Source organism: Somniosus microcephalus, chromosome 7 (assembly GCF_052327205.1).
Source record: "Somniosus microcephalus isolate GS21.2 chromosome 7, FLI_Smic_1.0, whole genome shotgun sequence".
In the NCBI taxonomy this organism is placed as follows: domain Eukaryota; kingdom Metazoa; phylum Chordata; class Chondrichthyes; order Squaliformes; family Somniosidae; genus Somniosus; species Somniosus microcephalus.
Window position 1 is genome coordinate 79,854,876 of NC_140993.1, and position 15,377 is coordinate 79,870,252.

At 43.3% G+C, this 15,377-nt stretch overlaps 1 protein-coding gene across 1 annotated transcript in view; it reads right to left on the bottom strand.

Annotated features, from left to right (window-relative positions):
• Positions 1-15,377, bottom strand: part of cibar1 (CBY1 interacting BAR domain containing 1) — an 81,348-nt gene that overhangs the window by 18,681 nt on the left and 47,290 nt on the right. The window contains exons 4-5 of the mRNA XM_085992672.1: positions 10,475-10,579; positions 1,332-1,445 (exon numbers count right to left, since the gene is read on the bottom strand). Of these exons, the coding sequence (XP_085848798.1) occupies positions 1,332-1,445; positions 10,475-10,579 (219 nt within the window). The remainder of the gene's footprint in view (positions 1-1,331; positions 1,446-10,474; positions 10,580-15,377) is intronic.

Here is a 15,377-nt window from a genome sequence, read left to right on the forward strand (position 1 = left end):
AGTATATTTGGATTTCCAAAAGGCATTCGATAAGGTGCCACACAAAAGGTTGCTCCACAAGATAAGGGCTCATGGGGTTGGGGGCAATATATTAGCATGGATAGAGGATTGGTTAACGGACAGAAAAGAGAGAGTAGGGATAAATGGGTCATTTTCTGGTTGGCAGGATGTAACTAGTGGGGTACCCCAAGGATCAGTGCTTGGGCCTCAGCTATTTACAATCTATATTAATGACTTAGATGAAGGGACAGAGTGCATTGTATCCAAGTTTCCTGACGATACAAAGCTAGGTGGGAAAGTAAGCTCTGAGAAGGACACAAAGAGCCTGCAAAGGGATATAGACAGGTTAAGTGTGTGGGCAATAAGGTGGCAGATGGAGTATAATGTGGGAAAATCTGAGGTTATTCAATTTGGTAGAAAGAATAGAAAAACAGAATATTTTTTTAAATGGTGAGAAACTATTAAATGTTGTTCCGAGAGATTTAGGTGTCCTCGTACAGGAAACACAGAATGTTAGCATGCAGGTACAGCAAGCAATTAGGAAGGCAAATGGCATGTTGGCCTTTATTGCAAGGGGGTAAGGAAGCCTTACTACAATCGCACTTGGCTTTGGTGAGACCACACCTGGAGTACTGTGCAGTTTTGGTCTCCTTATCTGAGGAAGGACATAATTGCCTTAGAGGCAGTGCAATGGAGGTTCACTAGATTGATCCCTGGGATGAGAAGGTTGTCCTATGAGGAGAGATTGAGTAGATTGGTCCTATACTCTAAGGAGTTTAGAAGAATAAGAGGTGATCCCATTGCAACATAGAAGAGATACTGAGATGCTGTTTCCCCTGGCTGCAGAGTCGAGAACTAGGGAGCACTGTCTCAGGATAAAGGGTCGGCCATTTAAGACGGAGATGAGGAGGAGCTTCTTCACTCACATGGTTGTGAATCTTTGGATCAAAGGGCTGTGGATGCTGAGTCATTGAGTATATTCAAGACTGAGATAGATAGATTTTTGGACTCTAGGGGAATCAAGGGATATGGGGATCGGGTAGGAAAGTCTAGTTGAGGTTGAAGATCAGCCATGATCTTATTGAATGGCGGAACAGGCTCAAAGGGCCGTATAACCTACTCCTGCTCCTAATTCTTAATCACTATAGCCTTAAAAACCTCAAAACATAGAAACATAGGAGCAAGAGTAGGCCATTCGGCCCTTCGAGCCTGCTCCGCCATTCAATATCATGGCTGATCCTCTATCTCAATACCATATTACTGCTCTCGCCCCATACCCCTTGATGCCTTTTGTGTCTAGAATAGAAACATAGAAGAAAAATACAGCTTACCTCCATATCTGCATCTTCATCAATATTCTGTATATGCTGATATGCTTTGCTATAAACTTCCAAAGCTTTTGCATGGAATGCCATTTCAACTGTAATGAAGTCTCCAAAAATCTTCTATTTTAAGTAAATAAAAAAGAACTTGAGAAATCAATTCACCAAAGAGAAGCATAGTTTGATGTATCAAAACAGATCTGCTATATGATGTTAAAACAATATCCCTGTTTTATAAAACAGAATTAAATTTTGTCTAATTCAAGTTGTCCCATAAAATGAGCAATAGACTTTCATACATAAAAACTATTTTAAAATGTTGGCATATATCTCACAAACATTCAACATGTATAGCTGACAAGGCTAAATTTAAGTTAAATAAAATTAATGCATGGTGAATTTCACAGACAATCCCAATTATATAACTTTATTTATACAACATATGTGGCCCTGATCAGCGTATGATACATGTCTGTTATCTTACACCTGTAGAATATACAATTTATTCATATACAGTGAAACCTGGATCATCCGCATTCCCATTATCTGTAAGAATTGTTGCACGTAATGAGATACTATCAGGATTTGGGACTGCCAAACATTTTTTTGTTTCAGAGTAAGGTCTGTAAAATTAACCTAACATGAATTACTTTCCCACAAATCAGTGGCAGTTCAAAGAGGAATCAAAATATAATGCTTATTAAATATTCAGGAAATTTTTAACAATAGCAATTCTATCGCCACAAATGTTCCGAAGCATTCGGCAGGAACAGTGCAAAAATGATTACTCACTCTTACTACCCAAATGAGCCACACAAAGTCTTCCAATTATAAATTAGAAACAAATAATTCTTCCAAGACCACATCACAATAATCACTTTATTCATTTACGTCTTGTTCAGCTAAACAAACTGATGTCATTCTGAATAGATCAAGAAGAACTGCATCCAAGCATTCGAAAGTACTATACACTACGCCAAAATCAAAAGCTGCCCATCTGTTTATCCTTCACATTAACTTAAATATAGCTATTAATGGCATCAAAACAAAATAAGCTCATTACACAACTTGTATTTAGATAAATCTAAGGGAGTAGAAATTACTTGACATAACTGTTTTACAGTAATGATCCTACGGCAACTATTTTGCTATTGGCTCATAAGGTGGGCAAGGTTGAGGTGAAATGCACTTTGGCTTTACCCACCAGTTCTTCATCAGTCAACTGATAAAGATATGCATTAGTTGACTCATTACAGGAAACTTTGGTTTATCCGGAGGTTATATGTCCGGAGTACTCGATCTAACGGCAAAAATCAGGAGCCGTTTTCTATAAGTTTTTTTAGTTCTCGTTGCTTTTTTTTCCCCCCAGTCAGGCACTGCAAGGTCTGTAGCTATAGCAACAGCTTCAGCTAGAGACGCTTGCAGCTGCAGCTGACTGTTTTGAAGCTGTTGGCAACAGGGTTTGTTGATTCACACGGAGATTTTCAGTTCCGTATGTTTCAACATTAATGCTGGTATGTCCGGCACTTTTGATGGTACGGCACCAGCTTGGTCCAGTCAGTGCCAGATATCAGAAAGTTTCCTGTAGCATGGTTAGAAATGATTTACCTCACTTTATAGTAACTCTTAGTCCTACAGATAGAATTTTCAATAACTCTGGAAATGTGAAATTAATGGTCAGTCTTTCAGGGATGCAATGCCAGGAAAAAATTTCACCACTTTTAAGGGAAAGGTGAGATTTTGAAAATTTGACGCAAAATTTTTAGAGCAGAATTAAGCAAAATACCATTTAAATTAAAAAAGCCACTATAAAAGTGTTTAAATTTAGTGCCAGCCAGCAGAAAAACTGAGCTACTTTTCAAATGGTATCCTAGTCCTTTTTATTATTCATTCATGGGATGTGGGCATCGCTGGCAAGGCCAGCATATCGCCTATCCCTAATTGCCCTTGAGAAGGTGGTTATGAGCCACCTTCTTGAACCACCGCAGTCCACGTGGTGAAAGTACTCCTAACATTGCTGTTAGGGAGGGAGTTCCAGGATTTTGACCCAGCGACGATGAAGGGATGGCGATGTATTTCCAAGTCAGGATAATGTGTGACTTGAAGGGGAACTTGCAGCTGGTGGTGTTCCCATGCGCCTGCTGCCCTTGTCCTTTTAGGTGTTAGAGGTCGTGGGTTGTCGAAGAAGCCTTGGCGAGTTGCCGCAGTGCATCTTGTAGATGGTACACGCTGCAGCCATGATGCATCGGTGGTGGAGGGAGTGAATGTTTAAGGTGGTGGATGGGATGCCAATCAAGCGGACTGCTTTGTCCTGGGTGATGTCGAGCTTCTTCAGTGTTGTTGGAGCTGCACTCATCCAGGCAAGTGGAGAGTATTCCATCACACTCTTGACTTGTGCCTTGTAGATGGTGGAAAGGCTTTAGGGAGTCAGGAGGTGAGACACTCACTGCAGAATACCCAGCCTCTGACTAGCTCTTATAGCCACAGTATTTATGTGGCTGGTCCAGTTAAGTTTTCAGTCAATGGTGACCTCCAGGATGTTGATGGTGGGAGATTCAGCAATGGTAATCCTGCAATGGTAATCCCACTGAATGTCAAGGGGAGGTGGCTAGACTTTCTTGTTGGAGATGGTCATTGCCTGACACTTGTGTGGCGTCACTTGCCACTTATCAGCCCAAGCTTGAATGTTGTCCAGGTCTTGCTGCCTCTGGGCATGGACTACTTCATTATCTGAAGAGTTGTGAATGGAACTGAACATTGTGCAATCATCAGCAAACATCCCCACTTCTGACCTTATGATGGAGGGAAGGTCATTGATGAAGCAGCTGAAGATGGTTGGGCCTGGGACACTGCCCCGAGAACCTCCTGCAGCGATGTCCTGGGGCTGAGATGATTATCCTCCAACAACCACAACCATCTTCCATTGTGCTAGATATGACTCCAGCCGATTCCCATTGACTTCAATTTTGCTAGGGCTTCTTGACGCCACACTCGGTCAAATGCTGCCTTTATGTCAAGGCCAGTCACTCAACTCACCTCTAGAATTCAGCTCTTTTGTCCATGTTTAGATCTGGAGCGGAGTGGTCCTGGCAGAACCCAAACTGAGCATCGGTGAGCAGCTTATTGGTGAGGAAGTGCCGTTTAATAGCACTGTCAACGACACCTTCCATCACTTTGCTGATGATTGAGAGTAGACTGATGGGACAGTAATTGGCCAGATTAGATTTGTCCTGCTTTTTTTTGGACAGGACATACCTGGGATATTTTCCACTTCGTCAGGTAGATGCCAGTGTTGTAGCTGTATTGGAACAGCTTGGCTAGAGGCACGGCTAGTTCTGGAGCACAAGTCTTCAGCACGACAGCCGGGATGATGTCGGGGCCCATAGCCTTTGCTGTATCCTGTGCGCTCAGCCGTTTCTTGATATCACGTGGAGTGAATCTAATTGGCTGAAGACTGGCTTCTGTGATGGTGGGGACCTCAGGGGGAGGCCGAGATGGATCATGCACTCGGCACTTCTGGCTGAAGATATTTGCAAACACTTCAGCCTTGTCTTTTGCACTCACGTGCTGGGCTCCGCCAATCTTTGAGGATGGGGATATTCATGGAGCCTCTCCCTCCCGTTAGTTGTTTAATTGTCCACCACCATTCACAAATGGATGTGGCAGGACTGCAGAGCTTTGATCTGATCGGTTGGTTGTGGGATCACTTAGCTCTGTCTATAGCATGCTGCTTCCGCTGTTTAGCATGCACGTAGTCCTGTTTTGTAGCTTCACCAGGTTGGCACCTCATTTTTAGGTATGCCTGGTGCTGCTCCTAGCATGCTCTTCTACACTCTTCATTGAACCAGGGTTGGTCCCCTGGCTTGATGTTAATGGTAGAGTGAGTGATATGCCAGGCCATGAGGTTACAGATTGTGGTGGAATACAATTCTGCTGCTGCTGATGATGACGACCCACAGTGCCTCATGGATGCCCAGTTTTGAGCTAGATCTGTTCTGAATCTATCCCATTTAGCACGGTGGTAGTGCCACACAACACAATGGAGGGGGTCCTCAGTGTGAAGATGGGACTTCATCTCCACAAGGACTGTGTGGTGGACCACAGTGTAAGAAGTGAAATTATGATTTAGGGACTATATTTAGTGTGAAAGTGAGTGACGTCTTAATTATTTTGTATATTGAGGAGAGTCAAGAAATGTATTATTCACTATTTTACCCCATTTACTGTTCATTCAGCTGTCTTCTGTAAATAAAACTATTTGTTGGTTCAGAGCCTAACACACAGTTTGATCAGATTATGGGCCGGATTTTCCCCTCAGCAGCGAACGAACAGAGCCAGCCGTTCATTACACTTGTAGTTGCCCACAGACATTCTATGGGATTTTGCACTGGAATTTACTGTCGAGAAATTTTGGCAGTGCTCTCTACAGGGGATCTGGGACCTGTGTGAACAGGACAAGCAACTGTGCATCTCCTTAACCAATCAGATTGCAGAACCATTAATGAGCAGTGCAGAGTCTGAACCAGAAAGTGTCAGTTACAATATTTAATTCAATGTTAAATGTCAGGTTCAAAAAGCAAAATAAAGAGAAGGAAAGAAAATTAGGATTAAGAGAGAGGATAAGAGAGACAGAAAGAAAAAGTAAACAACATTTTTTTTTTTTTTTAAATTAAAAAAAAAAAAAAATTGCCAACAATAATTAAAATCTGAGGGAATGAGACTCCAGGCTTGTAAAGGTAAATTTTCAGTGCCAGCGAGGTTGTTTGGCAGTAATTAAGACTTATTAAAAATTTACTTACAGTGGAATGGACAAGCCCCAACTTTTTCTGGCGAGTTTAGTAGGTATATAACTATAGCAACTTCACTACATTCCATGTATTTCAATGCCTAGTCTCTTGGCCAGATGCTGTTTTCACGCAGCTTCTGGAAGAGCAAGGCAATTCGGACAGCAACCTCCTGATTTCCACGTTTAACTGTGCATGTGTGCTGTCCGATTTATTCTTTAATAACAGTGAACAGTTAGCTTCATCGTTATTTCTACAGCAAAATCCGGCCCATTATATTCAGTCCATTTTTCCAAGAGATGAGAATCACATGGTAGCACATGATACATTCCAGAAGCTGGTGTACAGAGTTAGAGTTCTCTGTTCTGATCACTGGATTTACTATCACTTATCCATTCAAGATTAGATACTTTTTGGGCATCAAACTCAACAAATGAGAACTATCCAGATTGTTAAAAATTAGTACAAAAAGCTTCTTCTTCCTCCCCTTTAAGTCAGAATATCTTGATCTCTGACTAGTCTGGCTGAAATAGATACAGATGAAATTTCCAATATCAAAGACAATGGCCCGTATTTTCCGATCGGAGGTTTCCTGCGTTCAGAGGCTGCCGATCTGGAAAAAATCTACGAACTTACCCGAGGGCTCCTGAGGTGCGTATACTTCCACTCCTGGGCCTCTCCAAACTCGAAATGCGCAGGGCTCACGTATCCCAGAGGCGCATGCGTCCCTGGGATCACGTGGGCCATAGGGAGCCAATAGGAGAAGGGAATCTAATCTCCCTTCATACACTTGACAGATAGACCTGTCAAATATATGAAGAGATCACCCCAAAAACACAGTAAAACATTAAGTAAATTTTAAAAAAATCACATTTTTTAAATTAGTTGAAATTACAATAAATTAAATATTTTAAACAAAAATTAAATTTTTTGAAAAAAATAATTGAAGTTTTTACAGGGCTAAAAATAAACTTACAGGAAACTTTCGATTAACCGGCCACTAAATAACCGGAAATGTCGGTTAACCGGCAAAATTCAGCAGTCGGTTCAGATAACATTTTTTTTACTTTTAGTTAATTTTTTTCACTCCTTTCTGGCTGTGCAAGCGTCTAACTGAAGCTGTTGCTAAGCTACAGAGATGCTTGCAAGCTGTGCTGATTGTTTTGAAGCTGTTGCTAAGCAACAGGGTTTGTTGCTAGATACGGAGCTCAGAAGCTCCGTATGTTTTAACTATAGTGCTCGATTCTCCGGCAATGTTGATAGACCGGCACCAGCTCGGTCCCGTCCGTGCCGGATACCAGAAAGTTTCCTGTACCTTTTTTTAAAAGTATTTTTTTTAAAATGAGTGAAAACATTTTTTTTTCTTTTTTCAGGCGTAAGATTTCTAAGGGTTTTCTGCGGGCAGAGGTTCTCCAGAAAGCAGAGCTATCCGCCCGCAGAGGCCCTTCTCCAAGGCAGGCGTCTGAGCTGTCAAGAGCATTCTTAACAGATTGGAAATACCGGTTTTCAGCGCATGTGCTTTGCATGCCTGAAACCGGCATTTCCGATGTCCCTATGGGTGTGTACACAACTCGTACACACCCATAGGCATCGGAATATACAGCCCAAGGCTGTTGTGTCAGAACAATTAACATAAAAGCTATGTTTTGAGTAGGTGCATCGAGGTAAATCCTTCATAATGCAGATGCTTACCAACAGTGGGTGTGGCATCTTCAAGCAAGGATTTTTTTTTTTTTTTTTTTTTTTTTTAATAAAAAGAGCTGAGCTTAGCAGTGGTCAAAATTTGATTTAAGCAAATAATCTCGAAGAAAGTAAACAAGAAAGTGTCCCAAGGCGATTCACACAGGAATAAGAAAAAAATGGATGCTGAGCCAAAGGAGATGTTACCAAAAGCTTTATCAAAGAGGTGGGTTTTAAAGAGGATCATAAAGGAAGGTAGGGTTTTTGGAGAGACAGTGGAATTTAGGGATGGAATGCCAGTGGGGGGCTTAAGAGGCTGATGGCGTGGTCACCAAAGTGAGGAGGGGGGAAGGCATAAGAGGTCAAAGTCAGTAGAATACAGTTTTGGGGAAGGGTGTTTGTAGGGCTGGACGAAGTTAAAAAGATAAGGAGGGACAGGGCCATACAGGGATTTAAACACAAGGATGAGAATTTTACATTTTGACCCCTCTGTCCTTGCAAACTACTGCCCTATCTCCAATCTTCCTTCCCCTCCAAAGTCCTTTAACGTGTTGTCACCTCCCAAATCCATGCTCATCTTTTCCACAACTCCACGTTTAAGTCCCTCCAATCAGGTTTCTGCCCCTGCCACAGTACTGAAAAGGCCCATATCAAAGTCACAAATGGCATCCTAATGTGACCGTTACCATGGTAAACTATCCCTCCTCATCCTTCTTGACCTGTCTGCAGTCTTTGACACGATTAACCACACCATCCTCCTCCAAAGCCTCGCCACCGTCGTCCAGCTGGGTGGGACTGCCCTCGCCTAGTTCCATTCTTACCTATCCAGAGTAGCCAGAGAATCACCTGTAATGGTTTCTCTTCCCGCTTCCGCACCGTTAGCTCTGATGTCCCCCAAGGATCTATCCTTAGCCCCCCCCTATTTCACAACTACACGCTGCTCCTCGGCGCTATCATCCGAAAACACATCAAGTTCCACATGTATACTGAAGACATCCATCTCTAACTCACCACCACCTCTTTTGAACCCTCCACTGTCTCCAATTTGTCGCACGGCTTGTCCAACATCCAGTACTGGATGAAGAGATATTTTCTCCAACTAAATATTGGGAAGACCAAAGCCATTGCCTTTGGTCCCCACCACAAACTCTGTTCCCGACTCCATTCCTCTCCCTGGCAACTATCTGCAGCTGAACCAGAACGTTTGCAACCAGGGTGTCATATATGACCCCAAGATGAGCTTCCGACCACATATCCACTCCATCACCAAGACCGCCTACTTACACCTCCATAACATTGCCCAACTCCATCCCTGCCTCAGTTCATCTGCTGCTGAAACCTTCATCTATGCCTTTGTTTCCTGTAGACTTGACTATTCCAATGCTCTCCTGGCCAGCCTTAAAACCTACCTCTTTAACCAAACGTTTGGTCACTTATCCTAATACCTCCTTATGTGGCTCAGTGTCAAATTTTGTTTGATAATGTTCCTGTGAAGCACCTTGGGATGCTTTACTACGTTAAAGACGCTACATAAATGCAAGTGGTTGTTTTTGTTGGGATGGGAGGCCAGACCCAATATCAGTAACTGAGAACTTGGTGAGGGTCAGGGTTTTAGATGAGCTGAAGTTTACAGAGATTGCCCAGGAGATTACTGGAGTAATTGAGTCTGAAGGTTTGACCTGGGAGGAGAATGGAGTTGGTGGCCAGGGTATAGAGTTTGTAATGGGTGCTGTAGGGGATGGCATGGTAAACCTTGTCAAGGACAAGAGAGAGGTCGAGCAGGACAAGGAGCGATAATGCACCATGGACACAGTCATTGAGAATGCCATTCATGACATTGTGTAGGGCTGTTTTGGTGCTATAAGAGGTGAAATCTGATTGGAGGGATTTAAATGGAGTTACGGGATAGAGGGGCACAAACCCGTGAGAAAACAATGTATTCAAGGACTTTGATTAGGAAAGGGAGGTTGGACGGTAGTTTGCTTGGACAGAGGGGTCAAGGATGCTTTTTTTTTAAATAAAAGGAGGAAAATGAACAATTTGCAATGTCAACTAGCATGGGGGACAGGAAGGGAAGTTGAGTGGTCAGATGTTTAAATGTGAATGAGGTTAGGGGTGGAAGGTGCAAGTCTCATGGACGAAATGAGCTTGGATGGGTGGAAGCAGAGATGGTTGAGAAACTAGAGTCGAGGGTTCAGGGCTAGCATAGGAGGAAAATGGCGGGATTAACGTTTGGCGCGCAAGGGATAGGCAGTTGAACGAATGGTCTCTACTTTAATGACAAATGAGCTCCTCCCACTTGTTAAGAGATGAGGGTTGAGGAGGTAAAGGATAGGGGCTTAAAGAGGCATCTGGTAGTGGAGAAAATTAGTCTGGTGTTATCTTTACCCTCCAGGATTATCCTGGAGAAGTGGGCGGTTTTAGCAAGGGAAGAGTGCGGTTCAGTAGAGCTTAATGTGTTTAATATTTATTGCAGTTATTCTGGCATTGACTGGTACATGCCAGAAATTACCTACTGAGAACAGGACCTCTTATGCAGTGGAGATAATGATCAGTTATCATTCAGGATATGATTTTCTTAAAGAGTCAATGCCCTAGGATTTCCCCTTTTACGATAGTGATCTAAATCCTTATTGTTTGTGGAGAATGAACAAACGAGGAAGAATTATTTTTATATGCTACATTTACCTTAATATCCTTAATTTTCTCTTCTTGAAAATCATCAATGGTTTCTTCCAGCTGTCGCGAAATTCGAGTGGCATCCATTGTGACCCTCTGTAATTCAGTCTCGGCCTGTCAAAGAGCAATTCATAAACTGAAATATTTTAGTAAATTAATAACTTGTTTTGCATAATACATTCAATTTGAATAGATTCTAGAATGGAAGTTTATAACAGTAGGTTAATAATTACCCTAGAATACCAGCAAACTTACAATTTAAACTTGTATGTACCCAGAAAGCATTAAGATTTAAGTGCTGGATCTTTTGGAAGGGATGAGGAGATGTATTTAAAGTAAACACAAACTCTTAAGATAGTGCAGGAAACCATGCTATTCAAATCGTTCTACAAAAAGTCCCAAAAACGCAGCCTAATCCGCAGATATTTATTAACATCAAGTAAACCTAATCTTAGATAATGGGCAACACAAAACAAGTTCTTTTATAGATGCTGTACTTCATTGAATTAGGATTTTGGCATTAAGTCTGTAAGTAACGCATGAGCCCCAATTCTGGAGTAAGCAGAATCTGGCCGACTCCACTGGATACCTGATTCTATTCATTTCATCTAGCTCATAACACAGTAAAAATGTGCACAGGAAGATGAGTGCAAAGTCTATTTTTGTAATTGAGGAAGTTTAATGCTTGATTTACACAGTAATTGCTGTTCTTTCCAGTTTGTCAAATTATCAAAAGAATGAAATAGCAGCACTGAGGAACAGAATATTCTTTCACTGTTTATACATAAATTATATGCAGAGTAACACTTCCTCCACACAGCTATAACAATACCTTGGTCCAAATCTAGTTAACACCCAACAGCACGCTAGTGTGATTTATTTACATCCTACACCAGACATTTTTATGGCCTCCTGGAAATAAATTTCAGAGTTATGTGCTGCAAAATGATGGACTGAGACCAATCAAGGATATGTCACTTAGGACTCTTAGACCTCATATCTTCAGTCTGGCCTGGAATCAAACCTTGGACCCGCAGGTGAAAGGACAGCGTTCGATTCCTCATTTCTTTACAAAATGGATTTCATCCTTCATGTGAGTATTCACTTCAGATTTGCTGGTGACCGCATAATATTGTAATTTCATAAATTTTAAGAGGCTATAATTTCTCTGCAATACAATTGAAATTCCACAGGAATTGCAGTTGATAATCAGTCACAAACCTGTGTCTGTTTGGTTGTCAAGGAACTCATTTTCTTAAAGTTCTTATTAACAGTATTTCAAGACATCAATGCCAGAATTCTCCTCTTTGGAGCAGAGTTCTAGTGGAGTGGGACTTCCAACTGCAGCCCCCCCACCAACCCTGGGTCGAGGTAATTTCATATGCCAGGTGTATTTCCGGTGGAATTCCTGCTGCCAAGAGGAAACCTGCCAGTGCAAAGAGCACAAAATCCTGACAGTGCTGCAGCGAGGATGCCATTGCAGAATCAGAAGAGGTGGCAAGGAAGCTTAAAGGGGCATAAGTGCACCAAAGATTGCATCAAGACTCCCACCGAAGGCCTTGGCCTGGACCGTGGCATTCAGCAGGTAGCTCTAGGCCTGATTTGGAGGGAGAGGAAGCCACTACAAGGCCCTGTTATAATTCTAGTGAACCTGCACTGCACCGACTCCAAGGCCAATATATCAACAACAACTTGCATTTATACAGCACCTTTAACATAGTAAAACGTCCCAAGGTGCTTCACAGGAGCGTTATCACACAAAGTTTGACACAGATCCACATAAGGAGATATTAGGTCAAATAATGAAAAGTTTGGACAAAGAGGTAGGTTTTAAGAAGTTCTTAAAGGAGGAATGAGGGGTAGAGAGGCGGAGAGGTTTAGGGAGGGAATTTCAGAGATTAGGGCCTCGGCAGCTGAAGGCACTGTGCCAATGGCAGAGCAATTAAAATCAGGGATGCGCAAGAGGCCAGAATTGGAGGAGCGCAGATATCTCGGAGAGTTGTAGGGCTGGAGGAGGTTACAGAGATAGGGAGCAGAAAGGCCATGGAGGGAATTAAAAACAAGGATTAGAATTTTAAAATCGAGGCATTGTTCAAACAGGAGTCAATGTAGGTCAGTGAGCATGATGGGTGAATGGAATTTGGTGCGAGTTAGGATACAGGCGCCAGCCAGAGTTTATGCAGGGTGGAAGATGGGAGGCTGGCCAGGAGTGCATTGGAATAGTCAAGTCTAGAGATAACAAAGATATGCCTGAGAGCTCCAGCAGCAGATGAGCTGAGGCAGGCATTGAGTTGGGCAATATTTCGGAGGTGAAAGTAGGCAGTCTTAGTGAAGGAGTGGATATGTGGTCGGAATTTCATCTCATGGTCAAATACAACACCCAGTTTGCGAAGTGTGGTTCAGCCTCAGACAGTTGCCAGGAAGAGGGATGGAGCCGGTGGATAGGGAATGGAATTTGTGGCAGGGACCGAAGACAATGGCTTCGGTCTTCCCAATATTTAGTCGGAAGAAATTTCTGCTCATCTAGTACTTGATGTTGGACAAGCAGAAATTTCTGTGTGTTGCTTCAACCCGTAACATCACCTGTCTCCGCCTTTCTGATATGGTATCTAACCTGGTTTACAAAATGCTTAGAGGGTCCATTGAATACCTGGACATTTTTAAAGTTGGGCACTTTTTAAACCTACAAAATGCCAATTTAAATGTTTGAAGAGCAGGGATTATTCCCCCCCCACCCCGCTCTCAAACATTTAGAGGGTGAAACAATAGCAAAATACTGCGGATGCTGGAAATCTGAAACAACAGAAAATGCTAGAAATACTCAGCAGGTCAGGCAGCATCGTGGTGAGAGAAACAGAGTTAACGTTTCAGGTCGATGACCCTTCATCAGAACTGGAAAAGTTGGAGAAGTAACAGATATTTAAGCAAGTGTGGGGCAGGGAAAGGGGGGAAGGGGAGGAAAGAACAAAAGGGAAGGTCTGTGCTAGGCTGGAAGGCAGGAGAGATTAAAAGACAAAAGGGATGATGGTGCAAGGCAAAAGGAGATGGTAATGGGATAAGTTAAGAAGCATGATCTACCCGCACCCGATCAAAGTCGTGCAGGCAGCACGCAAAATTCGTGCAGCACGCAAAATTCGTGCAGCCTGCTCATTTACATGATTGGAGCGCTGAGCTCAGCCCTAAACGTGCTGCTGGCTGGCTCAGCGCTCAAGAAGGGGGCCAATATCAGGTGTAGTCTACTGGCCAATAAAATTTTGCCTAGGCTCCCTCCACTACATAAAAGGGAGGTGCTTTGTTGCAGATTGTCACTCCAAAGCCATGGCTCAACAGGGAATAGAAAGAGCAAGGACATTCTCTGATGCAGCACTGGAGACCTTGGTCCTGGGAATACACAGAAGACAGGTCCTCTACTCGCAGGGGGGCAGGAAGCCTTCCACACAGAATACCAGAAGACAGTGGGAGGAGATAGCAAAGCCATCAGTGCCACCAGTGTTGCCCCCAGGTCCTGGATCCAGTGCCGCAAGAAGTTTAATGACCTCACACGAGTGGTCAAGGTGAGTGAATGCATCTTCAAATGCCAAATCCCACCAACTGCACCACTAGCCTCACACACTGCTTGATGCACCATGCCTCTACCACTCACCTACCAATAATCGCTACCAAGTACGACTCATACCTCAGTCATAGCTTCACCTCATACACTTACCACTGCTGCAAGCCTCACACCCACATCTCACACCTTGCACACACTGCCAGCTATTCAACCATAACACATTCCCTAAACATACTGCACCACTCACCAACACACTTTCCTTTCTCTTGCAGGCCAAGGTGGTGTATAACAGACGTGAGCAGCAGCAGACAGGCGGAGGGGAATCAGGTCTTCAAAACCTCACTGGAGGGGACGGTGCTAGAGATAATTGGAGGGGCAGTCACTGAAGCCACAGCGAGTGGCAAGGTTGAAAGCATTGCTGATGACGGTATGCTCATACGTAATCCTTCTTCTCACATCCCACTTCCCCCTTATGGCACAATCTCTTCTCACTTACAAGCGGCTGATGGCATAAGCATGCACATCTTGCTTTGCCCCCTCCCCTCACCACAACCCGACTCTCGTGCCTTTCTCCTTTCAGATACCCTAGAACTGCCAGCAGCCCAGCCTTGTCACTGACCTAGTAGAGGTGAGTGAAGGAGAAGAGGCACCGTCACTCGATCTGACACTCCCAGGCACCAACTCAGAAAATGGCACTGTGCGTACGATAAAGGGTAGTATAGAGGTGGCCACTTACACGTGGTGAGCCACCGGGCATGAGTGAGCTGCAGCCAGGCCAGGGGGGAAAGGGTAGCTTGGGTGCCAGCTTCCCAGAGGGCAAGTTCACGCACGAGTTCTGCTGCACAGGACTCAGCTGATGACTTAAATGGGGCAGCCTTCAGAAGAAGGGTGATGGGCATTCGCACAGAAATGCTTGGTGCAATGGGAGACCTGCCAGTAGGGTTGCAAAATTCTGGGAATTTTTAAGAGGAAACTTTCCATGGGAATTTTCAGGAATTTTGAGTTTTTTTGCACACTGATGGTTTTTGTCTCTGACCCTTATATTATCTTTGTCGTCAAAATAGACATACTGTTCCATACAAATAAAAACAGGCTTTCAAAACTTTATTTAGGTTATAATTTTGAACTTTATTGGACCCCCACAAAAAAGACCCATCTAAAATAAAATAAAGAGCGTCAGCTTATTTAGCCTGTAATTTGTCCTTATTTTGTCCCTTTGAGTCTTCTACTCATGAGTCTTCTACTCCTCATTGCTCCTCCTGATTCTCTGACTCTAGCTCTGACGTGTCCATTTCCTCCTCTGTGTCACTGTCTAGCTGTGTGGTGGACACTTCTGTATCTGGCTCAATAAGTTGTAGG